The 21,920-nt window shown below is 37.7% G+C and overlaps 2 protein-coding genes across 4 annotated transcripts in view; one reads left to right on the top strand and one right to left on the bottom strand.

Moving 5' to 3' along the window:
* Positions 1-3,882, top strand: part of slc1a2b (solute carrier family 1 member 2b) — a 28,179-nt gene extending 24,297 nt beyond the window's left edge. For 2 of the 3 annotated variants that reach the window (XM_026176409.1, XM_026176408.1), the window contains exon 11: positions 812-3,882. In XM_026176409.1, coding sequence (XP_026032194.1) covers positions 812-883 — 72 coding nt within the window. In that variant the 3' untranslated portion in view covers positions 884-3,882. The remainder of the gene's footprint in view (positions 1-811) is intronic. The other variant, XM_026176410.1, reaches the window with a different exon arrangement.
* Positions 3,883-6,875: 2,993 nt separating this feature from the next.
* cd44b (CD44 molecule (IN blood group) b) lies at positions 6,876-20,070 on the bottom strand. Its single transcript, XM_026176406.1, has 8 exons — positions 19,689-20,070; positions 13,049-13,214; positions 12,496-12,638; positions 12,316-12,375; positions 10,012-10,308; positions 9,226-9,300; positions 9,016-9,094; positions 6,876-8,890 (listed from the first exon to the last, which is right to left on the bottom strand). The coding sequence occupies exons 1-8, from the start codon at positions 19,759-19,761 to the stop codon at positions 8,698-8,700; spliced, it is 1,086 nt and encodes a 361-aa protein (XP_026032191.1). The 5' UTR covers positions 19,762-20,070; the 3' UTR covers positions 6,876-8,697.
* Positions 20,071-21,920: the final 1,850 nt, after the last annotated feature.

Raw genomic sequence — 21,920 nt, 5'->3', positions numbered from 1 at the left:
CTCTTCATTTTGTACTAAAATAAAAACAACAGATTTGCAGTCAACCAGCATATACCAGTGTGCATCCACACAAACCATATTAACTGGTGATCCCAGGACAAAAATGCAAACAAGCAACATGCTCTGACCAATAGGTTTGACACCTCTCCGATTGTAATATAATTCTACTGTATTGATGAAAGTGAAAGATTCATATTTGCTTTGGTCTTGGTGAATATGGTCTGGCTTTGTTGGTCTTACTGCAACTGGCAGATGTTGGTCCCAAACTTTTTGCTTTAATGCACATACCAGTTACAATTTCTAACATGCACATACTTATAGTCTCAAGCATTTAACATGAAAGATGTGTGAAAAATTTAGCCTTAATAAAAATGAATCCACACTGCCGACCTTTTTGACAGGTATTACAGAGCTAATGCTGAGCAAATGTTAAAAAGCTACTCTTTTCAAAGTCTCTATCCAAAGTGATCCTAACTGTAAGTTTTTGCTCCAACCATTAAAAATGAGGGAATAGTATTGGAACGACATTCTCCTTATGAAAGTAACATCAATTAGAAAACTAGTAATTATTTGGTCAGTTAACTAGTTGTTCTGGAGACTACAGCCCTACAAAGCGCTATAGCTAAAAGTAGTCAAATTTAAATAAGAATGTTGTATACAACATTTTAGTTTATAGACATCATATAACAATGCAGTAGTTGATCTGATGCATTATAAGCTTTAAGAATGTGGTGTTATTCTAAGGTCTTTTGACCAGAATTTTCTTTTTTTCTTGGATCCACTGTTTAGATCTTCTGCTAACTTCTTACAGGTAACCTCAGCCACTAATGGCTCTGCTGCGGAGTGCACGCTTGTTGAGGAGGAACCATGGAAACATGAATAATGGCAGCACAGAGATCCCCTGCTTCTGGGCTCCACAAGCTTTCCTGTCTGGTGATATACAAGAATGAATGAAAAATCACATGAACAGAACTACTAATTGTTCTTTTTTATGTAGCTTACATTTCTTTTCTTTTTAAAAAAAATTTAGTCCCTATAAAATTTTAACTGTCTATCTGACTGATATATATGATACTAATTCACTTAATTGTGAAATGATAACATAGGCATACCTCACATGTTAGAGCGCAGTTACGTCCTGTATAGCAGACACTTGCACAACATACTTCAAGACTTGGAGGGTGAAGGAAGGGAGGAAAACAATGGTTAGATAAGCTATTCTTAGCAATACATCCTGGTCCTTTATTTGTATGAGGAGCGAAGAAGCGGAGATGCACTGAGTGTCTTACAAGTTTCTTAAAGGTGACACGTTATTATAGTGTCAAAGACAAGTGGGAGTTGGAACATTATTCACGACAGCAATGCAATTTGTAATGAAATCCCCTTCTTTCCATCCCTGTCAGTACTATCACAATGTGTGCACACGGCCACTGCTTTTTGTTTTCATCCCAGCCTCTCATCTAAGAACAAAAGTGTCTCTAAAGTGCTTCTTACTGCAATTATAGTTACCCAATATTACTCAGTATCCCTGTGGACCAGAAAACTGATAAAGGGTTCAGTGAGAACAATAGTGAACAGGAAAAACATGCTGAGCCTCAAAGCACCCAATGGTTTTATTTTATTTTATTTTGTCTACTGTGTAGAAAGGGGATCTTTTTCTTTGTGTCACGCATTCAGTGATATTTAAAGCTAATTTGTGTGTGTGATAGAGAGAGAGAGTGCTAAGGTCAAAACATGACCAAGTCAATTAAAGGGACCAAACAGGCAGAAAATCAATCAGCTCACAGAGGCCTTTGAACTGTCACCATGACATCCATTTTCTTAAACTATCCATTTATAGCACAACAAGAGATAAAACCTCAAAATCTAAAGCGTTGCCCTAAAATTACAATGTATAGAGTATCGGTTTTCACCAAAAATAGTAATTCTTTAATACCAATGAAAAAGACATTTCAATAGTTTAAAACTAAATGTAAATCTAAATGGCATACCTACATAAAATATTGAATAAAATATATTGAAAATATATATTTTTTAAAGCACAAATCGGGCCAGAATGTGAGTGCAGACAATAATCTTTCCAACTTAAAAAAGAAACTACTTTAAAATAAGTGAGATCAAAAGATACTCAGGCTTGTCATGTTTACTCTTACAGGGAAACATATTTTAATCCTAAAATGTTTACTTGTTTGTAAGACCAGTGTTTCCTTGAGAATGGCCTCTTAAGAGCACAACTTTAAAAGCTTTGTCTATGAAAAATGACAGCAAAAGTCTTTGTCGAAAGAAAGTTATTCTATAATATATGAAAATACAGTGAGCACACGTTTATTATTTCAAACTACATTCCAGTGGCTGAGTGAGCCTGTGAACCAGTGTACTAGAAAGCACAGTTATTACTAAACACTGGCATAGCACAAAAGGTGAACAGCTAGAAACGTTTATAAAAAGAAATTGAGAAGGAAGAGCGGCTCGGCTGTCAGATGGATTCTTGGCTTACACGAACAGAGACAGATCCTCTCTGGGAACACCTGCCAGCTTCTTGTTTTAGCCAGATCTAAAAAGGTAAACAATATATTTTTGCCACCAGAGCTCAAGACTGTTTCTACAAACCCTAAATGCTGCAGCTGTTTATCCATAAAGTGGGAAGGTAGTTGATGAAACCAGAATATGAGAACGGACACGCACAGTTATATGCCAGGATGTTCCAGTTATCAGGTAATACACATATAATCATCTCATAGAACTAAATGATTAAAAACACTATATGGCAAATACACAAACAAAGCAGGAATGCTGTCTGTTATCGTTTTCTGGGTGCATGTGTGAGGGAGGTGAAGCTGATGTCAATGTGAATTTGATTTCTTTGCACTGTATTCTTCTCTCCTCTCTTGTTTCTTTTCATCCGTGCTGAATGACCTTGCCTTGAAGGTGTTCGATTCAAACAAATGCCAATTAAAGTAACAGTAGGAAACTTAACACAACATCTAGTGCAGCGCTCTGTCATTTGTCTACTTTTATACATCACGATGAGCGTGCAGCGTTCTGCTCAACATACTGCATAGACTGATGTATATATGCACCATCTTCACACTTTTCTCCAAATGCACACGTAACAAAAATGCAAAAATAAGTAAACAAACAAACACACGGAAGGTCAGTACATTTGTAATTGTTATGAGTGAGTACAGCACTGACACTCTAACCTCTTATGATCTTCACAACACACACAAACACACACATACACATACATATCTTTATATACATATACAGTGAGTAGCCGACAGTGTCACCGATGGGGATTGTGTGTTGGACCAATATTATGTTCAAACTCACGGTTTTAGAAGCATGAATTAAAATAATATGATAATTATTTTTTGCACCACTATCTTAAAAGCATGATGTTTTGAAGTGCCTCCTTGCACTTTGTGTACATATTGTAGGTAACAGATGCTTTTTGTTTGTTTGGGGGTTTTTTTCCAGGGGATGTGGGGGTATCAAAATGGTACGTAGAAATATAGTTTCATTGCTGTGACATTTATAAATGTAATCCTCTAGAGAGAAAAAAATCATCCATGTCACGAGTAAAATTAGATTAGACAAAATGTATAGAGAGGAAAATATGTCATAAATTGCTTGTTCTTTTTTATTCTCTAATACCTGTTAACTAGCTGTTTTAATTAACTGTCACATTCCAGCATATAAATATCTTTTTTTAATCTAATGTAAGTGTTTTGAATGGTTCCTCCATGAAGATATAAGCAGTGTGAATTCATTTTCATTGTACATACATAAATATATAATTGTTCTGTTCAGTGACAATGCAGAATTCTCTGGAAATTATAGTAATCCTGCAAAAAAAAAAAAAAAAAAAAATTCTATTTGCATGAAGAAGAGAAAGAAAAAGACTGAGAAAGAGTGAGATGAGATAAAAATAGGCATGAGGAAGTTTCTGGTTTGATGAGGGGGTCAACACGAGTTATTTGGGTGGGAAATTATTATTATAAAGGTTAGTGATAAGACACAAAAACAGGGGAAAAGGTCATATTTGCTCTGTGTGTAGGACAGTGATGAATCAAACATAGCCTAAGAGTTGATATAAGAGAAAGCTCAAACTTCAATTGTATTCAAATGCCTGTTACAGGATACAGCAACATTCCTCAGGTGACTCATCTAAACACATTTTGTCTTTACAAAGGAAAAAAACTGGTTTAGTCTCAGACATGTTTGTTTACCTGGTGCATTTGAAGACATGGACATCTATATCATTTAGATTCCATGTTAGCATTTCCATAAATCACATCTTCACACATTTGAACTGTGTCATGTCATCAGTCTAGGATGTTTTTAGGAATACTACTTAGTAAGCTGCCTTCACTTGACTTGCCTTTTTACTTTCTGCACAGAAATGATATGCACGCACAAACACCTGGAATCGCTTACCTAAATGGTACTGACTACATGGAAAATAATTGGCACAGCAAAGAGCCAGTATATCTTGAAGCCTGTGCTTTTCTCCTGAAATGTTTTTTTGAAGAAACTCATACACTGAGCTGATAACCTGTTACACTCCTGCCTACAATGTGCTTTGAAGAATTTACTTTTCTAGGCCTTCCCTCTTTGTAAAGCTGTTGTTATCTTGATGTAAAGGCAGAGGTTATGTGTGGGTGAAATTCACTGTTGAGAAAAAAAAATGAATTCTTTTCTCAGTTTATGGTATACATAAAAATCTGTTTCTACATATCAATAAGTGTTGTACCTTTGGTGTACATATACAAATATAACTAATAAATGTTGATTGATAACTAAATTGCAGCTGTTTTGAGACTTTCTTTCTTTCTTTGTTTTACAACAATTTTTGCACAAAAAAGAAATACATGTATGCTATATTGTGTTTAGTTTTTATTAACTAGTTGTTTTAGTGTAGTATTACTGTATAAACATTTCTAGTAGATTTTATCTTTTATTATTTTTGATTAAGAAGGTAAGGGAGAAAACAGACAGTGAAGTATTTACTGCTTGTTTAAGCTACTCTATCCCATTTTGCTATTAATATTGATCGTATTAATCTTCATTAAGGCAACAAATGGTACACATTTTGTTTAGGTGGTGAACTTGCTAAAGAAAAAAAAGGAACGGATTTGTTGACCCCATTATGCATTGTGAACAAACTCCAAAGCGTCATTGCTTCTAAGCTAATGTGGGAATCCATCAGATAGCCTACTGAATTAGCCTCTGGGCAACTGGTGATTCTGTCGGGCTTCCAGTATAACTAGCTGATGTCTGGAGCCAAGATTTCAATTTATGCCAGTTTTTATCTTCCAGCTGAATACAGATAAATGTGATAAAAGCTAATGAAAAGCTAAATCATTGGCAGAAGATTATTGGTGGCAGTCCCACATCCCAATAGTCTTTATAGACATTAGTTCCATATTGGGTTTTACATAGAGAAATGTTGTATGTTCCTTTATAAGTAAGTCATTGCTTTTGAAAATTGGCCATTAAATAGAGTGACAGTAAATTTCTGTGGCTTTTTTTTTTTTTGTTGAAATATAGAGAATTAAACACATAAAATATGACATTTGTGTTGCAGAATGTGGCACAATTCCTCTTTCTGTTCTTAAATATTGGGTGAATTAAAAAAAAGAGAATGCACCTGATTAAGGCTAGAAATGGTTTACTACAAATAAACATAGACTGTATATAAAAGATGAACACTTTCCCCTCTTTTCAATGTTTTTTCTTTTTGCATATTCGTTACATTTACATGATTCAGATCATCAAACAAGTTTTGATATTAGATAAAATATACGATAACCCAAGTAACTATAAAATGCCATTTATAAATTATAAGTTCATGTCTTCAGGAGGAAAAACTATCCTACCTGGCCCTATGCATAATCAATAATTGCCCCATAACCTAAAAACTCGTGCCACCAACATGAAACTCCAATCAAGTATTTGTGATAACTAGCAAACTTTTTCACATCTTCACCTTTGAACTCTCCCACGGATGCCATTTTTCCACTGCCTTTCTTAAAGTTGACTCATGAATGCTGACCTTAACTGAGAGAAGTAAGTTCTTTAGATGTTGTTCTGGATTCTTTTGTGACCTTCAGGATTAGTTGTCTGTTTTGGAGGAATTCTGGTAGGCTGGCCACTCCTGGGAAGGTTCACTAAAGTTTTCTCCATTTGTGGAGAATGCCTCTAATCAGGGTTCCCTGGAGTCCCAGAGCCTTAGAAATTGCTTTGTAACACATTCCAGACTGCTAGATGGGTTATTCCATCTCAATCAGCAAATTTTTAGAACATTTTCTGCTCGACCTTCTCCACTTTGCATAAAAATCATAAAACAAGTTGCTGTGAAATTTTACTTTTCAAGGACTATAAAGATAAAAGCCTGAAATTTTCATTGGCCCGTATCAGTATTTCTAATGGGAAAAGACACTAAAAAATTATTTGCTGGCTGGGTAAATAAAATATGAAAAAAGTAATCAAGTTGTTCTGTCTAGTATTTGAACCTAGACTAATAAAAAGATATTACATGTACAGGTAGGTTTGAATAGTATATTTTTTTTACCCCTTAAAAAAGAAATCATTGTTTAAAAACGACATTTAATATTTACTCAAACTATTTTTGTCTGTTATTAACATTTTCTTTATGATCTAAAACATGCAAGTGTAACAAATATGCAAAAAAAAAAAAATGAAATCAGGATGGGGCAAATACTTTATACAACACTGTAAATAGATGAACCACCCCTTGCTAACTAATAAAACTAATTCTGATTCAAGGGCTTCTCCATTATCCATCAGTGTCAGTGAATTAGACAGTGTACTGTGCAATAAATGCATGGGAAAAAAAACAGTAATACTTCTCTGTTGTCATTGTGACTACACTGCTTGCATTTTAATCCAGGAAAGAATCCTTCTCTGCCTTTCAAAATGGCCGTCTTTTTCTCTTTCTGACTTCTGTGTAAACATGTTCTCTCGTCACAGTGCTGGTACCATGGAAACTTCTCTTCCTGTTATGCAGCGCAGTGTAACCACTTGCATTTCCTTTCTGGCTACACCGATCGATTGCTCCCCTTGTCACTACACAAAAAGCAACAGCAATTACAGAGGGAACACCCCATTCCAGCAAATCTGTTTATGTACACATTTATTATTTAATTCAAGACTTTAGAAATTATTTCAATGACATGCGTTATTCTGTCATAAAGCTGGCTACTCTAATACATTTGCTACTTCTCTTCAAAGCAAATCATTTTAGAGAAAAAAGGAGGAATTCACAAACCTAAATCAGTTTACAATTCAAAAAAAGGTTGGCGGACAGGAATTGATCTCGATAGGAAACAATGTATATTTTAGCTTTGAGAAGGTCAGTAGAAAAGAATGCAGCATTTGGTTTACATGTTTGAGCAACTGGCACATCAGGCTTGAGCAAAGCACATAAGTGTCATCATTACAAACCCCTCTCTTGGGAACACATAGACAGTATTGTTGCAGTCTTTTTCTCTTGAAACAACCTTTCACATACAGTACAAGCATATGTTATTATGTGCAATTTGGTTCAGTATACAAAGACAAGCACCTGTCACTTGTGTGGCAAATTTGGCATTGGAAATGGTTAATGTGCTATAGATAGAGTCAAATTGTTTCTTTTGTGCTGTCCTTTAGCCCCAATGAATGTACACACTGTGTATATAGTATGGTTACATCTTTACTATGATTCTTCTTATCCTCAGGATAACATCAAGGTATCCTCATATTTGCAACTCAGTATAAATGTACATTATTTTAACTGACTTCAGTGATGCATAAATTTTGGATGCCTTAAATTATGACTATTGCAAAATCACAATTGTTTCATAATTGCATCCTCAGTGTTTTTTTTTTTTAGATATAGCTTCTAATTAAATGACCCTTGGAAACCTCCTTAAAACAGGTACTAAACCCTTACTATAAAAAACAAAACAAAACAAAAACACACATGGAGCTATTGCTAAATCATTTTCAACATACATACTTTATATACAGAGATCAAGAAAAAGCTGCATAAATTAAGGTAGTGACATCCCCAGTTTTCTTGAACATGGAAAATAACTTTTCAGTTCTCAGGAAATGTTTGAAATATACACAAGCCATTAACAATAGCAAAGAAAATAAATTAAATACTTGGGGGGCTGGTGGCTTAACATTGTTGATGTAAGTTAAAGAAGATAAATCAGTTCGCATTGCTGATTTCATCTTTTCCATTTAGGCTGAATTGCAAATTTTGGGATCCATCTTATCTAAAAGAGGTGAACATTATCTAAATTTGCTGTCACTCCTCATGCCCCCTATAAACACTTGCGCCTATGGCTTTATCATCAATAAAGCATACAAATGTACAAATGCGAAAACTAACAAAAAATACATTTACAACCCCTGAGCAACATTCAGTCTGTGCTACCAGACAAAATGTTGCCCGTAAAAGACATGGTCCTACCTAGAATCAGCTGCTTCAGACCCACTGGAGTACTGAAGCCAAGCCTCAGCTAGACAGTCTCTGTAACTGGACTTTGACAGTGCTTGCCACCAAAAGCAATTTTATCCCCTTGAAACTGGAGCCCCTGCCCCCACCCATCTACTGTCTCGATCATCTCCTCACTTTGACACTCCTCCTCTAACTGACTATCGTCTTCATGCGCTCATCCCTCATGCCAGCTGCTCTTTATCTGTCGACTCTCCCAGAGTGATGGCAGTGAACTCCTCTGTGTTGCCGTTCTCCTGGACCTTCTCCTTGCCCATGAGGGTCACCATTTCCTGGTTCTGGGAGCCAGATGCTGCTGCTCCATTGCCTTCACCTGTGTCTTTTGTGATCATCAGGGTTTGCGTCTTGCCGCATAAGCTGCCAAAACACATTTAGATACATATATAATTAATGTCAGTTTTTGCAATGCCTCACTGTATATAGAGGGGTGTTTTACTAGGTCTTAATTGTCAGTCCTATTATGATGGTAATCCAAGTCATACCTTTTTCTCTTGGCGACAGCTGCACATAGAAGAATAATAATGATGACTGCCAAAATCACTAGAATAATAACAATCCAATCTAGAAGGAGACATAAAAGTTAGGATTAAAAGGGGTAAAAATTACTGTCAGTCCAGAGTGTAAATAGGATTGCATAGTATTACATAGCTGCAATGACTCTTTATATGGTATATGTGAAATAATTTGCTTACTTGAGTCACTGCCGCTCGGTGACTTAGGTTTTTCAGTAGAAACTGCCATGCGGCCTTTGCCATCTTTTGGGGGCGCTGATATCAACAAAACAAGAGATATTCAGTTTATATCATCCTAAAATAAACCATTTATTGGCATATAGATGTCTCAAAAATAAATATATCTTAAATATTACCATTCCCATTTAATTTCCTTTTCTCTCTGAGTGGACCAGACTGGTGTGCATTACTAGATACTACAAACTGCAAAAATATCAATAAAGCTGCTTCCCCCTCTGCATTATCTCTCCCAAAGTGTCACTTATAATACTGTTATTAGGCCTTTAATAAAACGTATTTGAGTTAAGGTGTCAGTGCCTTCAGCAAATTAAATTGTACAACTCAAACTAACACAAGGGGGCATCCTAAGTTCTAAAACTTACTTTAGCCATCCCCAGACCTGTTGCATGAGATGTCATCATGGTGCATTATGACAGTATTTTTCTATGTTAAGTTATAAAATTATAAACAATTTGACATTATTGAAATTAAACATTATCATTTTTCATTATTCTATCTTTGGAATATACAAAAATAGAAGAATGTAGGGCAAATAACACATGACCTGAGTTCAGTACAGTCTCTAGGAAAAATCGGCCTTGTATACTATGGCAAAGCATTATACTGTCATTATATTTTATCAGTATAGATTATCAAAATCATGAAGAGTACATCCCAATCCTGAACTGAACTGCATTCATATAAAAATCTCTTTGTTCTGAGTTTTGTGCTGTATGTTTTTCTTACATTTTGTTGTGGAAGAATATTCGTCATTTGTCTCATCCCCAAGAGGAGTTTGCATTTCCTTAGTTGTTGAAACTGTTGTAAACTGTTCCAACTCATTCGACACCCCCCCTGATCCACTGTCGATTTCTGCAGGACTGGAAGTGGACTGGACTGGAAATGTACTCATACTGATGGTCTCAGTCTCTTCAGTAGTCTCTGCATCAGGACCTTTAAATAAATCCTCTGTAGTATTAAAAGTTGAGAGAGTTGTGTCTGTCTCATTTTCAAGAGCTTGAGGTGTAGTTGTCATCGTTTTAACTGTGGTTGATGTTGGGTTTTCAGGATGCAGGGAGGAATCAGAAAAGAAAGATTCATGCATGGTTTAATGGTTATAACGAAACACAATTTTTACATTTGATAATATACTATATTACTTTGATAATATTGACTATTAATGGACATCAAAAGTAACTTAAAGTGACTTAGCAAGAAGCAAGAAGAATATTCGTTTTGTTTCAAGGATTTCAATTTTCTTTGCTTACAGTTTTTCAAATAATTATGCAATGCTACAAAATGATCTTTCATGTTAATGATATCCCACATTCACACATGTATCCTGCCTCTCATTCTATAGGAGCTGGGATGGTCTCAAGCTCCTTAGTGCCTTTAACTGGATAAGTGGAAAAATTGGTGAATGATTGGATGCTAATGATATATGCCAAAATGTATTGTGACAATTAAAGGCATTCTATTCTATTGTTCTGTTTCACTACATCCCAAAAGTGCTCTATTGGACTGAGATCCGGTGACTGGTGACCTCGTTGCCATACTTAGGAACCAGATTAAGATGATTAACAACATGCTACGTTACCCTGCTGGAAACAGGCATCAGAAGATCTGTATACTGTGGTCATAAAAGAATGGACATGGGCAGCAAAAACACTCAGGTAGCCTGTGATGTTTAAATAATATTCAATTGGTACCAAAGGACCCAGAGTGCCAAGAAAATATCAGGGGTGGAACATGGGGTGTTCTTCTGCTTCTGTAGCCCATCTGTTTCTAGGTGAACAGTTGTACCTAATTAAATAGTTCTTGAGTTCATCGTACATTCCAGATACAGGTTATCATACAAGGCAATAATGATTTAGCCTTCACCATTATCATTACTAATATGACTTTGGTCATTATACACTATATTGTCAAAAGTATTCACTTGTCTACATACATATGAACTTGAGTGACATCCCACCCTTATTCCATAGGCGTGCTTTAAATCTCAATGCTCTCCTGTCATTCTGCCTTTCAGACTTTGATTAATGCAACCCGCCTCCTCCCAATCTCCTCCTCACCCTGGTCACTCAGAACAACACCTCACCACCTCATTTTCATCTTCATCACCACCAGCTTCAACACTCTGAGGGTTCCTCTCCTAATTCCTTTCACCAATGGGATTCTGCTCTGCTGTGATGGATCATCGGAGGCTAATCACCAAATTTCTTAATTAACCCTCCTGCCATCCTTTAAAAAACTCACACCCATCACCCTAGGGACCATTCTCAGCCACGCCATAAAAAGACCATATATCCATATTTTATTCCACTTTAAATTAGCCAACCTTGTAAAACTACTTCTCCCTGAAATATTCATGTAAAGTTTTAATTATATTTTCGTTGTTTTAACCCTTCAAATCCCAGTGTTATTACATGAGCGCCCTGTGTTATAAGCCCCAAAAACCAAAAAACGAAACTAAATATTTCCACAAAAAACCAGTTGAAGTAATATGTGATTGTCATTATAAGTAGGCCTTTAGATGGACCAAAGATTGGCACCAACATACATTTTGACCTGCCATTATTTTTTTTGCATTTTTTTTGCAATTTAAAAATTAAAACTTCAAGGCCCTGAGTCTTCATTGACATCCAAGAAAAGAAGAAAAAATAAAATCATATGATGATAATTTGGGGTTGAAAAATAGCGTTTATAATGGAAGTCAATGGGCAGAAAATGGTCCCCAGGGTGATGGGTGTGGGGATTTCTGGTGCTCAGCCATTTTAGGCTGATTTAAGGAATTCACACTGGAATATTAACATTGACAGGTAAAAACTATCCTGTGGCAAGTTTGGTTATATTCCACTGAACACAGTGGAAATGGCAGCCATTTAACACATAGCAGTGGCACAAAAAGGTCCCAAGAAGGCAGGAGGGTTAAATTCTGTATCATAAAAAATGTTCACGTTCACTTTTTGCAAATAACCTCTCCTTATTAAACTATGGATGCCAGATGTATTAAAGCAAGGAGAGAGGGAATGGGTTTACTTTGCTTACCTGGTGGATTTTTGATTTTTTTCAAATCAAATTCTTTGGTGCAGTTCCTCTTTGATCCAGCTGAAAACATCACCAAAAAGCCAAGTTCAATTAAATCTAGACTGAAAATTTACAAGACAATTTGTATGCTATTGTTTGACTGCAGCTGGGTAACAGCTTAATTCATTTTGGTAAAGTTACCATTTTCATCAAAGCAGTAGACATCATATTTCTCATCAGGCTGTACTTTTGGATTTATAATTAAACCAATCATGTTCCCTGCACAATTGTCGTGGCGCTCGTGTCTAAGGATGACGATGCTCATATTGCTGATCCAGCCGTTCCTAAACAGATACAATAATATTGTTAGTAATATTCTGATATTAAAATGATTGTACACTTGTTAATGGTGGATGCAAACTATCAAATTAAATCATGCTAAAACACATTCCACAACTAACAGAGTTGATGGGAAGGTGGTTTCCTCAACTGAAGGGTCAGTGGTGGTCAATGGTGGTAACTTTTATTTGTGCACATTTTAGCTAAAGGGACACACACAAAAAACACAAGAGGACCCAAAAGCATCACATGATTTAAATTAGGGTCTATATTGCAAAATCAAAACCAAAAATGAAAAAAAAAATCCCCAAAAAGGGGGGATCCGAGAAGGAAGAAAATAAATTTCAGTTACAACAATTTAGCTCGTAACCGTGAATACAAATACACATTTTTAGAAAAATGCTTGTTGATGCACCTGCAGGTTTGCATAGATGCATTATAGGCCTCCTGGACTTCTTCTAGGGTTGCAATGGTGCTCGTCTGTTGCTCACACACTTTTTTAGCCATGTCAAAGTCCAAAGAGTGACGTTCCTTTCCTTCAGCCCGGAAAACTCCAGCAATGCTGCAGGTTCGGGCAGTCACTACAGGGAGAAACAGAAAAAAAAATTGAATCAGTTTTACTGGTTTGATCTCTATTCACTACACAGGCCACTTGCAGTAACACATAGAGAAGACTTGTTATTTGGGTGAAGGGATTTGGAGAAAATTACAGCAAATCAAACAGAATCGCAATTCAACATGTAGTGATAATAATAATAAACTACTAAGACTAACAATACTTACACTACTGATAATAATGATAATATTTTTGTATACATACTTATCATGACTAAGGTAATACAAACAACCACAACTATAGATTTTAGCTTAAGAGTTCACACATCACAATGTATGCTTCCCACGCCTGGAAAGTACACAAAACAAAACAAAAACATCATTAAGTAACCGCTTCGTTAAAAGAACACTTTTTTGGCATAAACATGCTTTATGTCCTTACAGTGAATCCACAAAAAAGTAAGTGTCACAGAGTGCCACACACTATGTGTTCTGTGTCATGTGAGGTAATTTGTATAAGTTAGTCTACAAGTTAGTCTACAGCAAAATGAAGCAAACTTTGTGATGCTGACATGCAAACTAGGGTTAGCAAATGAGCAATGAGCTAACAGAAGTTTGTGTACACATAGCTACTCCTGTCATAGAGCCACAGGTGCACGGTGTACACACACACACACACACACACACACACACACACACACACACACACACACACACACACACACACACACACACACACACACAATGTAACCGTTGGTATTGGCAAAAAATCAATTTTAGAATTTAAGCACCTGGAGATTTTCCTGCCATGAGCACGACTGATAATGAGGGAGATACTTGCATACAAAAAATCCTGTGTAAGTTTTTGAAAGTTAGCCTGAAATTTTGTTTATGAGAAATTACAATCTCAACATCAAAATAATCATCAACACCATGAGAAACAAAAGCTTGAACAGCTGATTCAGACTAAAGAACAAGAACAACAAAAAAGATAGGAGATTTGTGCAGCAAGAGTCACAAAATACGAATGCAGTATCTATTTAAATCCATGTTGTTCATGTCCGGAATTTTTTTTTCTGTTTTTCTTCTGTTTGATGCTTGTTTAAATTTGTTGCCATGGTAGGTTTCACAATGCCTTAATCACACATCACACAGGAAAAGGATGCACATGATTTACTATCTTAACTTCCTGCAGTCAAGTGTGAAAGCGTAAAACTGATCATACTGTTGCTCCTTGTTCCTTCCTTCAGAGCAAATGGGTCTCTTGGAGGAGAAATATGCAATAACCAAAGTTAGCTGATCAGAAACTTGTTGAAACTGTTCCACAAAACTAAAAATGAGACCACACCTTTCTTGTTAGTTGGAGTAAAAAAGTAAAAACGGACAAACGGACAAACCAGAAAATCTTCTCTATAGTGAAAATCAGTAAAATACTCTGGATAGACCCCAAAACACTCTTTGGCAACACAAAATGCAACTTTAAAAATGTCTTTATACAGCAATACAATTCCCCTGCAATCAATACAACATGAAATAAACCAGATCACATTTTAGCTGTAGTACAGGGGTTTCCAACACCAGGCCTCGAGGGCCGGTGTCCTGCAGAATTTAGATCTCACCCTGGGTCAGCACACCTGAATCAAAGATTAGTTCATTACCAGGCCTCTGGAGACCCTAAAGACATGTTGAAGAGCAATTTAGCCATTTATATTACTGTGTTGGATCAAGGACACATCTAAAACCTGCTGGACAGCGTCCCTTGAGGCCTAGAGTTGAACACCTCTGCTGTACTATGAAAAAATTAATGAAGTTGTTTATTTAGAGGCAGTAAAGAATAATTGTAAGGATTTCTGAGACTTATATTGCAGTATATAAACGGACAAAGACATACAACCAGGAAATATCTAAGGTATATAAATTCTTCAAAATGTATCGAAAAGCATCATGTGAAACCTCATCAACCATAGCTTGATGATTATTAATTGAAATAAATTAATAATCAATCAATCAAGCTTTATCTTTCATAGTGACGTGAGTGCACAGATTAACAGCATCTCAGACATAATACTTGGTGCAGTGCTTAATGTAGCAGCAATAATCATAAATCAGATTCCTATTCTATTTAATGCATTATCAGTGAAGCAAAATGTGATGTCTGCATCTTCAAATCATTTGGAGTAAACTGCCCATAAGTAGCCTAATGTCAATACGTTCAATGATTAGGGAGTATATCTGCAAACATTAACCAGCATTAAACTATAAAGTTATATAACTCGTAAATCATTTTCATTAAAACAACTTGATTCTAAGCCATGCTTGATAAGAGAACATGTTAATCATTCAATTTTTCATGTAACTGTACTGTAAAGAGTTACCAAAAAGACAAATATTAATTTTGCTTTAGTGTAATCTTCCTTTTCTCCATTCCAAACATTGAGATGCATATAAAAATGTTATTTTTAATTTGATAGCATGCTCATCTCCTTGAAATAAAGACAGGAGTCTTATAAACCGCCGGATATGATTAAAAAATAGGTCCACCTACTTTCCACTGGCTGTTATGAGTAAACAGAGCACTAGCAACAAACGGAAGTTGAGATCTCTGCTGTTATAAGCAGTTAGGCAAAAAACAAAAGGCAGTGCAACTTTTATTGCAGAGCAATTTCTGATCTTTGCCCTCGCTAACTCCCTCGCCACCACCACTTTTTTATCTCTCACTTTCACACATATGCACACACACCTGAAAGAACTTCAACGTTTGCTGCCACACTGTGTTTCTCGCAAAAACACACAACTGCCCTGCCCAGAGAGATCAAAGCGGGCATGGCTCTGTGCGATGAAAAAGAGGCTGACATGAATCTTAGAAGTAATCATTAGTATGCAGAGAGAACAGTCATGGGTGTTTTTATACAGCCCAGAAACCTGTTGTGCCAAGGCACTGACTCTCCCAAAGGCTCTATTGTCACCTAATGGAGTTGAAACCAAGGAGACTGAGAAGTCTGTAGATACAAAGCCTAAGAGAAAGAGAGCTTTAGCACAGCTTCTTGCCAAAACCTCCAGCTGCTGTAGAAGTAATTGACAAGCCTGACTCTCAACCCTCACTTTTTTCCTGCTCTCTCTCATTCTGTCTTGTTTTCTTTCATTACTCTCTGCTTGTCTTTTCTAGGGCAGCAATAAAGTACAATTTGCCCCCTGCGCACAGGTGCGCAAACAGACAAGCGCATCACAGACACACGTGCGCAGGAACAGTCACTGATAATTTCTTCTTGGTTTCACGTGGCACGCCATGGAAAACAGGAACACACACACACGGGTTGTGTTTATTTTTATTCTCTTATCCACATTTTCTGAGGTGCACTTTACTGAAAAGGGAAGCAGCAAAGTCGTGCAGTGGTTAGCGCTGGCACTTCACAACAAGAACACTGTGGTTAGCTGGGGGCTTTCTGTGTGGAGTGTACATGTCCAAATTTGTGCACGACAGGTTGATTTGTGATTCTATACTGGCCGTAGTTTTCTTTTGTCAGGCCCGTGACACACTGGCGGTGTGTCCTGAGTTTACCTTTCCTCTCACTCTGTGACAGCTGAGATAGGCTCCAGCCTCCTGTGATCCTAAGTGAGATAAGTAATGAAACCTTGCACATAAAGTATGACTCACAACATTTCTAAAAATATTAATTTATACGTGGGAATTCAATGCTTGAACAGAAAATCAGCTGCACGTGTCCCACAACCACATTAACATTCATTTTATTCATCAGCTATTTGTGAGAGAGGGTCCTTCAGGTCATAGCTCCCACAATGCTCCAGTATCCTACATTCTCACACTAAAGTGAAGTTGCTCTGTAAGCAGATGTGTCTTTCCCTCCATTCGTCACACCAAAAGTCCAATGGGCCAGTGGGACAGGTGAAACACAAGCTCTTATGAAAATATGCCTGTGTGCATGCACACACACAAACACATCAAGGTCACAAGGACTGTTATTATCTGACTTTCACTCTAAACTGTCATTTCCTTTCCCACCTCCAGGCTTCCTGCACCACCTACCCAATTCATTTTCCTTTTCTCAACAAAAATACCATATTTATCAGATTTATCAACTCTGTCAGATGTACTTTCATACCCTTTCACAGCCTTTTTCTAAACTTTAAATCTAAATAAAAAAACAAATAAATAAAGTTGAATAGTAAAGTTAAAAAAGTGGAAGTACCACATTATCTCTTGCAGACGTCCTTTTGATTGGCTGACAAAGGTATAAACCATCAAACTGATACATTTACAAGAGGAAAGATCAATTTTAAACACATTTTCATGAATACCAACATTTTTATTTTTCATTCAAGAGTTTTACTTGAGCTTTTTTCAAGAGCTTTCTGTTACTCCTGAAAAAAACAACAACCTTTGTCTCACATTATGGGAAGTAAGTGGAAGTCACTTCTTAGCTTACAAACTGTATGATGTAACAGGGAAATTCATTTAGCTTCCTCTAAAAGTCAAGAAATAACTGTCATCAGTTATTCTTTTTGTTTTAATGAAATGTTAGCCTAGCTTCACTCAGCAAACAAGAATCACATCAACCTTATTTCCTAATTTTGCAAAGGCACAACTTACTTTATCTCTCAAAATCTCGGATTCGAGTATTATTCACATTTCCATTTCCTGTGTGGTACAAGTTTCAGCTGAACCACAGATTACCAGAACTTTTTCTAAGAAAGCATGCTTGTAACACAGACTTTGATGCATAAAAGAAAGACAAAGAGCAGAGGTCACATACTAATAGGAAGGTTGAAACATGCAAAACAGGAAAAAAAAGGTGAGCAACTCTAAAACTTATAACAAACTGTAATGATGCATGGACACGGAAACTCATTCATACCAGAGGTTATATTGGTGGAAGAGACACGTGTCTGGTGGTACTCAGAGCCTACAAATTACAAGCCCTCTTTGTGAGTGCCTGCACTGGAGCTTTGACCATCCTTCACCTCAAAACCTAACACAAGTACGGCAGCAGGGGTTTCTAATCCAAAGAGGCAAATACTCAGCCACAATCCACTTTAGGCCAAGACCATGTACATTATGGAGACTGATCTTGCTCTTTAACAAAGGCTACAGTGTTTCTCTAACTGAGTGCCTTATTGTTTCATTAGGATCAATTATCGATCTTTACCTATTGATAGATATTTACGAATGATCACATATGAAAGATTTCACACACTCTCAACGCTGGATGAATTATTGGAAAGTAGCAATAGATTTGATTCAATTTAAATATGGGTCTTACTGCATCCCTGGCAAAAGGCCATGCAGTTATATATTAATTTAAACTGATCAAATAAATTATATGAACTGCTGGGTAAAAAATTAATATGACAGCCTTTAGGGCATTTGCAGCCGTTACTACGGACTATTTATATGATATATTACTTATAAATCTTCACAGAACCATTTCCTGAAGCCACGTAATAACTATCTTTAAAACTATCTAGATATCTTGTGGATGTCTGGGGTGGTCACTGGTCCACAAGACCTGCTCTCATTTCTGTGCTTGTGGCAAAAAAGATGTTGTCTGGATCAGGATGAGTAGTAACCACTGCAGGACACTTAAGTTTCCAGACACCAATTACTCTGACACTCAGACGCTGAGATACAGACGCAGACACACATGCACGCAGCTACACAATCCACAACGAGTCTTGAGGGGCAAACACATGTTGAAGCACTATGGGGGAAAGTGGATCCACCCCCCTCCTCCTTCCTACATGCACTTGACTTCACATACATGAGCGATTCAGGTAGGTAGACTCATATTTGCCTTTAAATCCGGGTCAAATTCATGGCTTGGTGTTGATTGTTCTCTGGTGCAGTGCCAAAGGCAGTCTCTATGAACAACCTCACCACCAGCTCCTGAGAGAATAAGCCAGACAAGCCCCAGACCTGTTTGATTCTGTACCAGCTTCACCTCCTGAGATATACCGCTCCAAGCAACAAATCCAATCAAAACCTTACACAGAAATAGCATGTGTGACAGAGACAAAGAAAAAAGAGACAGACAGAGAGACATTGCCAGGGTGATTACATCCTTTGTGTTAGAGGATGTAGCATTAAGCGTGGCAGCAAAGAAAAAAAAAATCTCCTTCTGCTTCTACTTTAAAGCTAAACTGGTCATCCAAAACTGCGATAAGGTTCACTTGCCAGCGTGCGAACAGAGAGTGAGCAAGAGCGCCTATCTCCTTTGTGTCTATCAGGAGTCTCGGACTGCCAGACTGTCTGTGCTGGTGTTGCTCACACTGTCTCGCCGGCATCTACACATGCATTCTACAAGCAGCAGAGCAGAGTCTCTTTCTTTTAAGTGGTGTCTTTTTCCACAGAGTAATAACAGTGTCTGGTTAAAATCTTTTCAGAAATTCCTGCTGCCTGAGAGACCGGTACAATTTAGGCAAAATAAGAAAAATAAATCCCCATACAAAGCGAAATCCACTGGGAAAAGGCACAATCTCCTCACCTTGAATTTCTGACCTGGAGGAGGCCAGTAATCCCAACATGACCCCCAAGATAAGCGTCCACATCCTGGGCATTGCGATTGCTGATGAGCTGGGTGAGTAGCAGTAAAGGTGTTTAACAGTTCTCCTGTGGTCCCGTCTTCTTTCAGCCAGGAGTGACGGTTGGTGTGTGTGTGTGTGTGTTTGTGCGTGTGGGTGTGTGTCAGAGTAAAAGAGAGCAAATGAGTAAGAGAACAGAAAAGAGAGACAGAGAGGAAACCTGGTGCTGTGGAGGAGAGTTGCTGTGAGTGTCTGGTAGCTGGTGGAGCTGACTCAGATTTTACCCCAACTTTTCGATTCTCTGCCTGAGAGACCAGTGGCACACCACATAGAAGAGTGATTCATTTGAGCACACACCCTTGTGCCTCTCCCACACTTGCCCCACCCCCCTGCTGCCCCACCTCACACAGACTCCCCCTCTCTTCCTCTCACTTGCTTCCCGTTTCTACAGTTTGCAATGAATAAGATGAACGTCATCTCTTCTTCTGTCTGGCTGCTTATCCTCTCCCTGCTTCCCTACCGCTCCGCTGCCTTGTCTCCTAGCACCCCCCCCCCCAACTTCCCCTTTTCATGTTCTTGACAGTTTTAAAAGAGCCCATCTGTTTTCTCTTTAATCCTCACTCTATTGTCATCAGATTTTTTTGCTTCCTTTTTTGTCTTGTGCTCCTTTGCACTTTTTCTGTCTCTATGTCTATTTTTTTTTTTGCCTGCGTGACCAATTATAAGAGGTTATATCCATTTCACAGACACACCTCATCATCAGCTTCAACTTCTTACTGCACCTTTATCTCTCTGTGTGTGTGTCCGACATCTGCCTTGAACATTGCAAACACTTCAAAGATACAGATCCATCAATGGAAATGTGTTCAAGACACAACTTTATTAAAAATCTGCATACAGAAAGCACCTTGAAACTTTTCACTTTTCATGCAATGGTGCCTGTTAACGCAGAACAATGTGTGGTGCTATCTCAACAACTAGAGGTTTCACTACCATCATGAGAAACCTGTCTCAAATCTATCTTTAGGTTTAACATTTCACTTCATCAGGATGATGGATAAAGCCACCTCAGATTACCGGAATCTCCCCAGTGACACATCTTGTGATTTTGCATGTGATTGCGCAATATCTCAAGTAAACAGTGCGGTGAGAAAGCACAAGTGACTGTCTGTGTTCCCGGGAGTTCCATATCAACCATAAAGTATGTCTAATGGCTCAGCATGGCCAGTACCTCTGTAGTCATGGGAACAGAATTCAAATAATAAGTGACCTGGCCCTTCAGTTGAAAACCGTTATTAGTGAATCAGAATCAGAATCAGAATCAGAATACTTTATTGATCCCTGGGGGAAATTATTTTTTGTTACAGTGCTCCATTTTAAACCAACATTAAGACAAGACAGACAATACGCTAACTAAGAATAGTACAATATATACATATATATACATACATACATACATAAGTCACTTATAAATAAATATTTGGAAAAGAAACATGTGTAGTTGTAGCAGCAAACAGTGTGTTAAGTGGATGCGTTGTACAGGGAGATGGCCACAGGCAGGAATGATTTCCTGTGTCGTTCAGTGGTGCTTTTCGGTAATCTCAGTCTCTCACTGAACGAGCTCCTGTGACTGACCAACATGTCATGGAGTGGGTGGGAGGTGTTATCCAACATTGTCTTTATCTTGGACAGCATCCGCCTCTCCGACACCACCTTGAGGGAGTCCAGCTCCATCCCCACAACATTGCTGGCCTTACGGATCAGTTTATTAAGTCTGTTGGCATCTGCGACCCTCAGCCTGCTCCCCCAGCATGCAACAGCATAGAGGATCGCACTGGCCACCACAGACTCATAGAAAATCCTCAGCATTTTCTGGCAGATGTTGAAGGACCTCAGTCGCCTCAAAAAATAGAGACGACTCTGGCCCTTCCTGTAAAGTGCTGTGGTGTTTTTAGCCCAGTCCAGTTTATTGTCAATGTGTACTCCAAGGTATTTATAGTCCTCCACAATGTCAACACTGACCCCCTGGATTGAAACAGGGGTCAAGTGTTTCCTGGTCTTCCTGAAGTCCACGATCAGTTCCTTGGTCTTTGCCACGTTGAGCTGCAGATGATTCTGCTCACACCACGTGACAAAGGAGTCGACCACAGCCCGGTACTCTGTCTCATCATCCCTGCTGATGCATTACTTTATTA

The sequence above is a fragment of the Astatotilapia calliptera genome, chromosome 7 (genome assembly GCF_900246225.1).
Source record: "Astatotilapia calliptera chromosome 7, fAstCal1.2, whole genome shotgun sequence".
In the NCBI taxonomy this organism is placed as follows: Eukaryota; Metazoa; Chordata; class Actinopteri; order Cichliformes; family Cichlidae; genus Astatotilapia; species Astatotilapia calliptera.
Note: the sequence above shows the minus strand (reverse complement) of the source record. Positions and strands in the feature narration are given on the sequence as shown.

What these genes read in the sequence shown, in the direction of transcription:
- cd44b (XM_026176406.1), bottom strand. Translation starts at nt 19,761, where the DNA reads ATGCCCAGGATGTGGACGCTTATCTTGGGGGTCATGTTGGGATTACTG. An exon ending in CTCCAGGTCAGAAATTCAAG is followed by an intron (nt 13,215 to 19,688) that starts GTGAGGAGATTG and finishes TTCTCCCTGTAG; the next exon opens with TGACTGCCCGAACCTGCAGC. An exon ending in GCTGTCGCCAAGAGAAAAAG is followed by an intron (nt 8,891 to 9,015) that starts GTATGACTTGGA and finishes GTGTTTTGGCAG; the next exon opens with CTTATGCGGCAAGACGCAAA.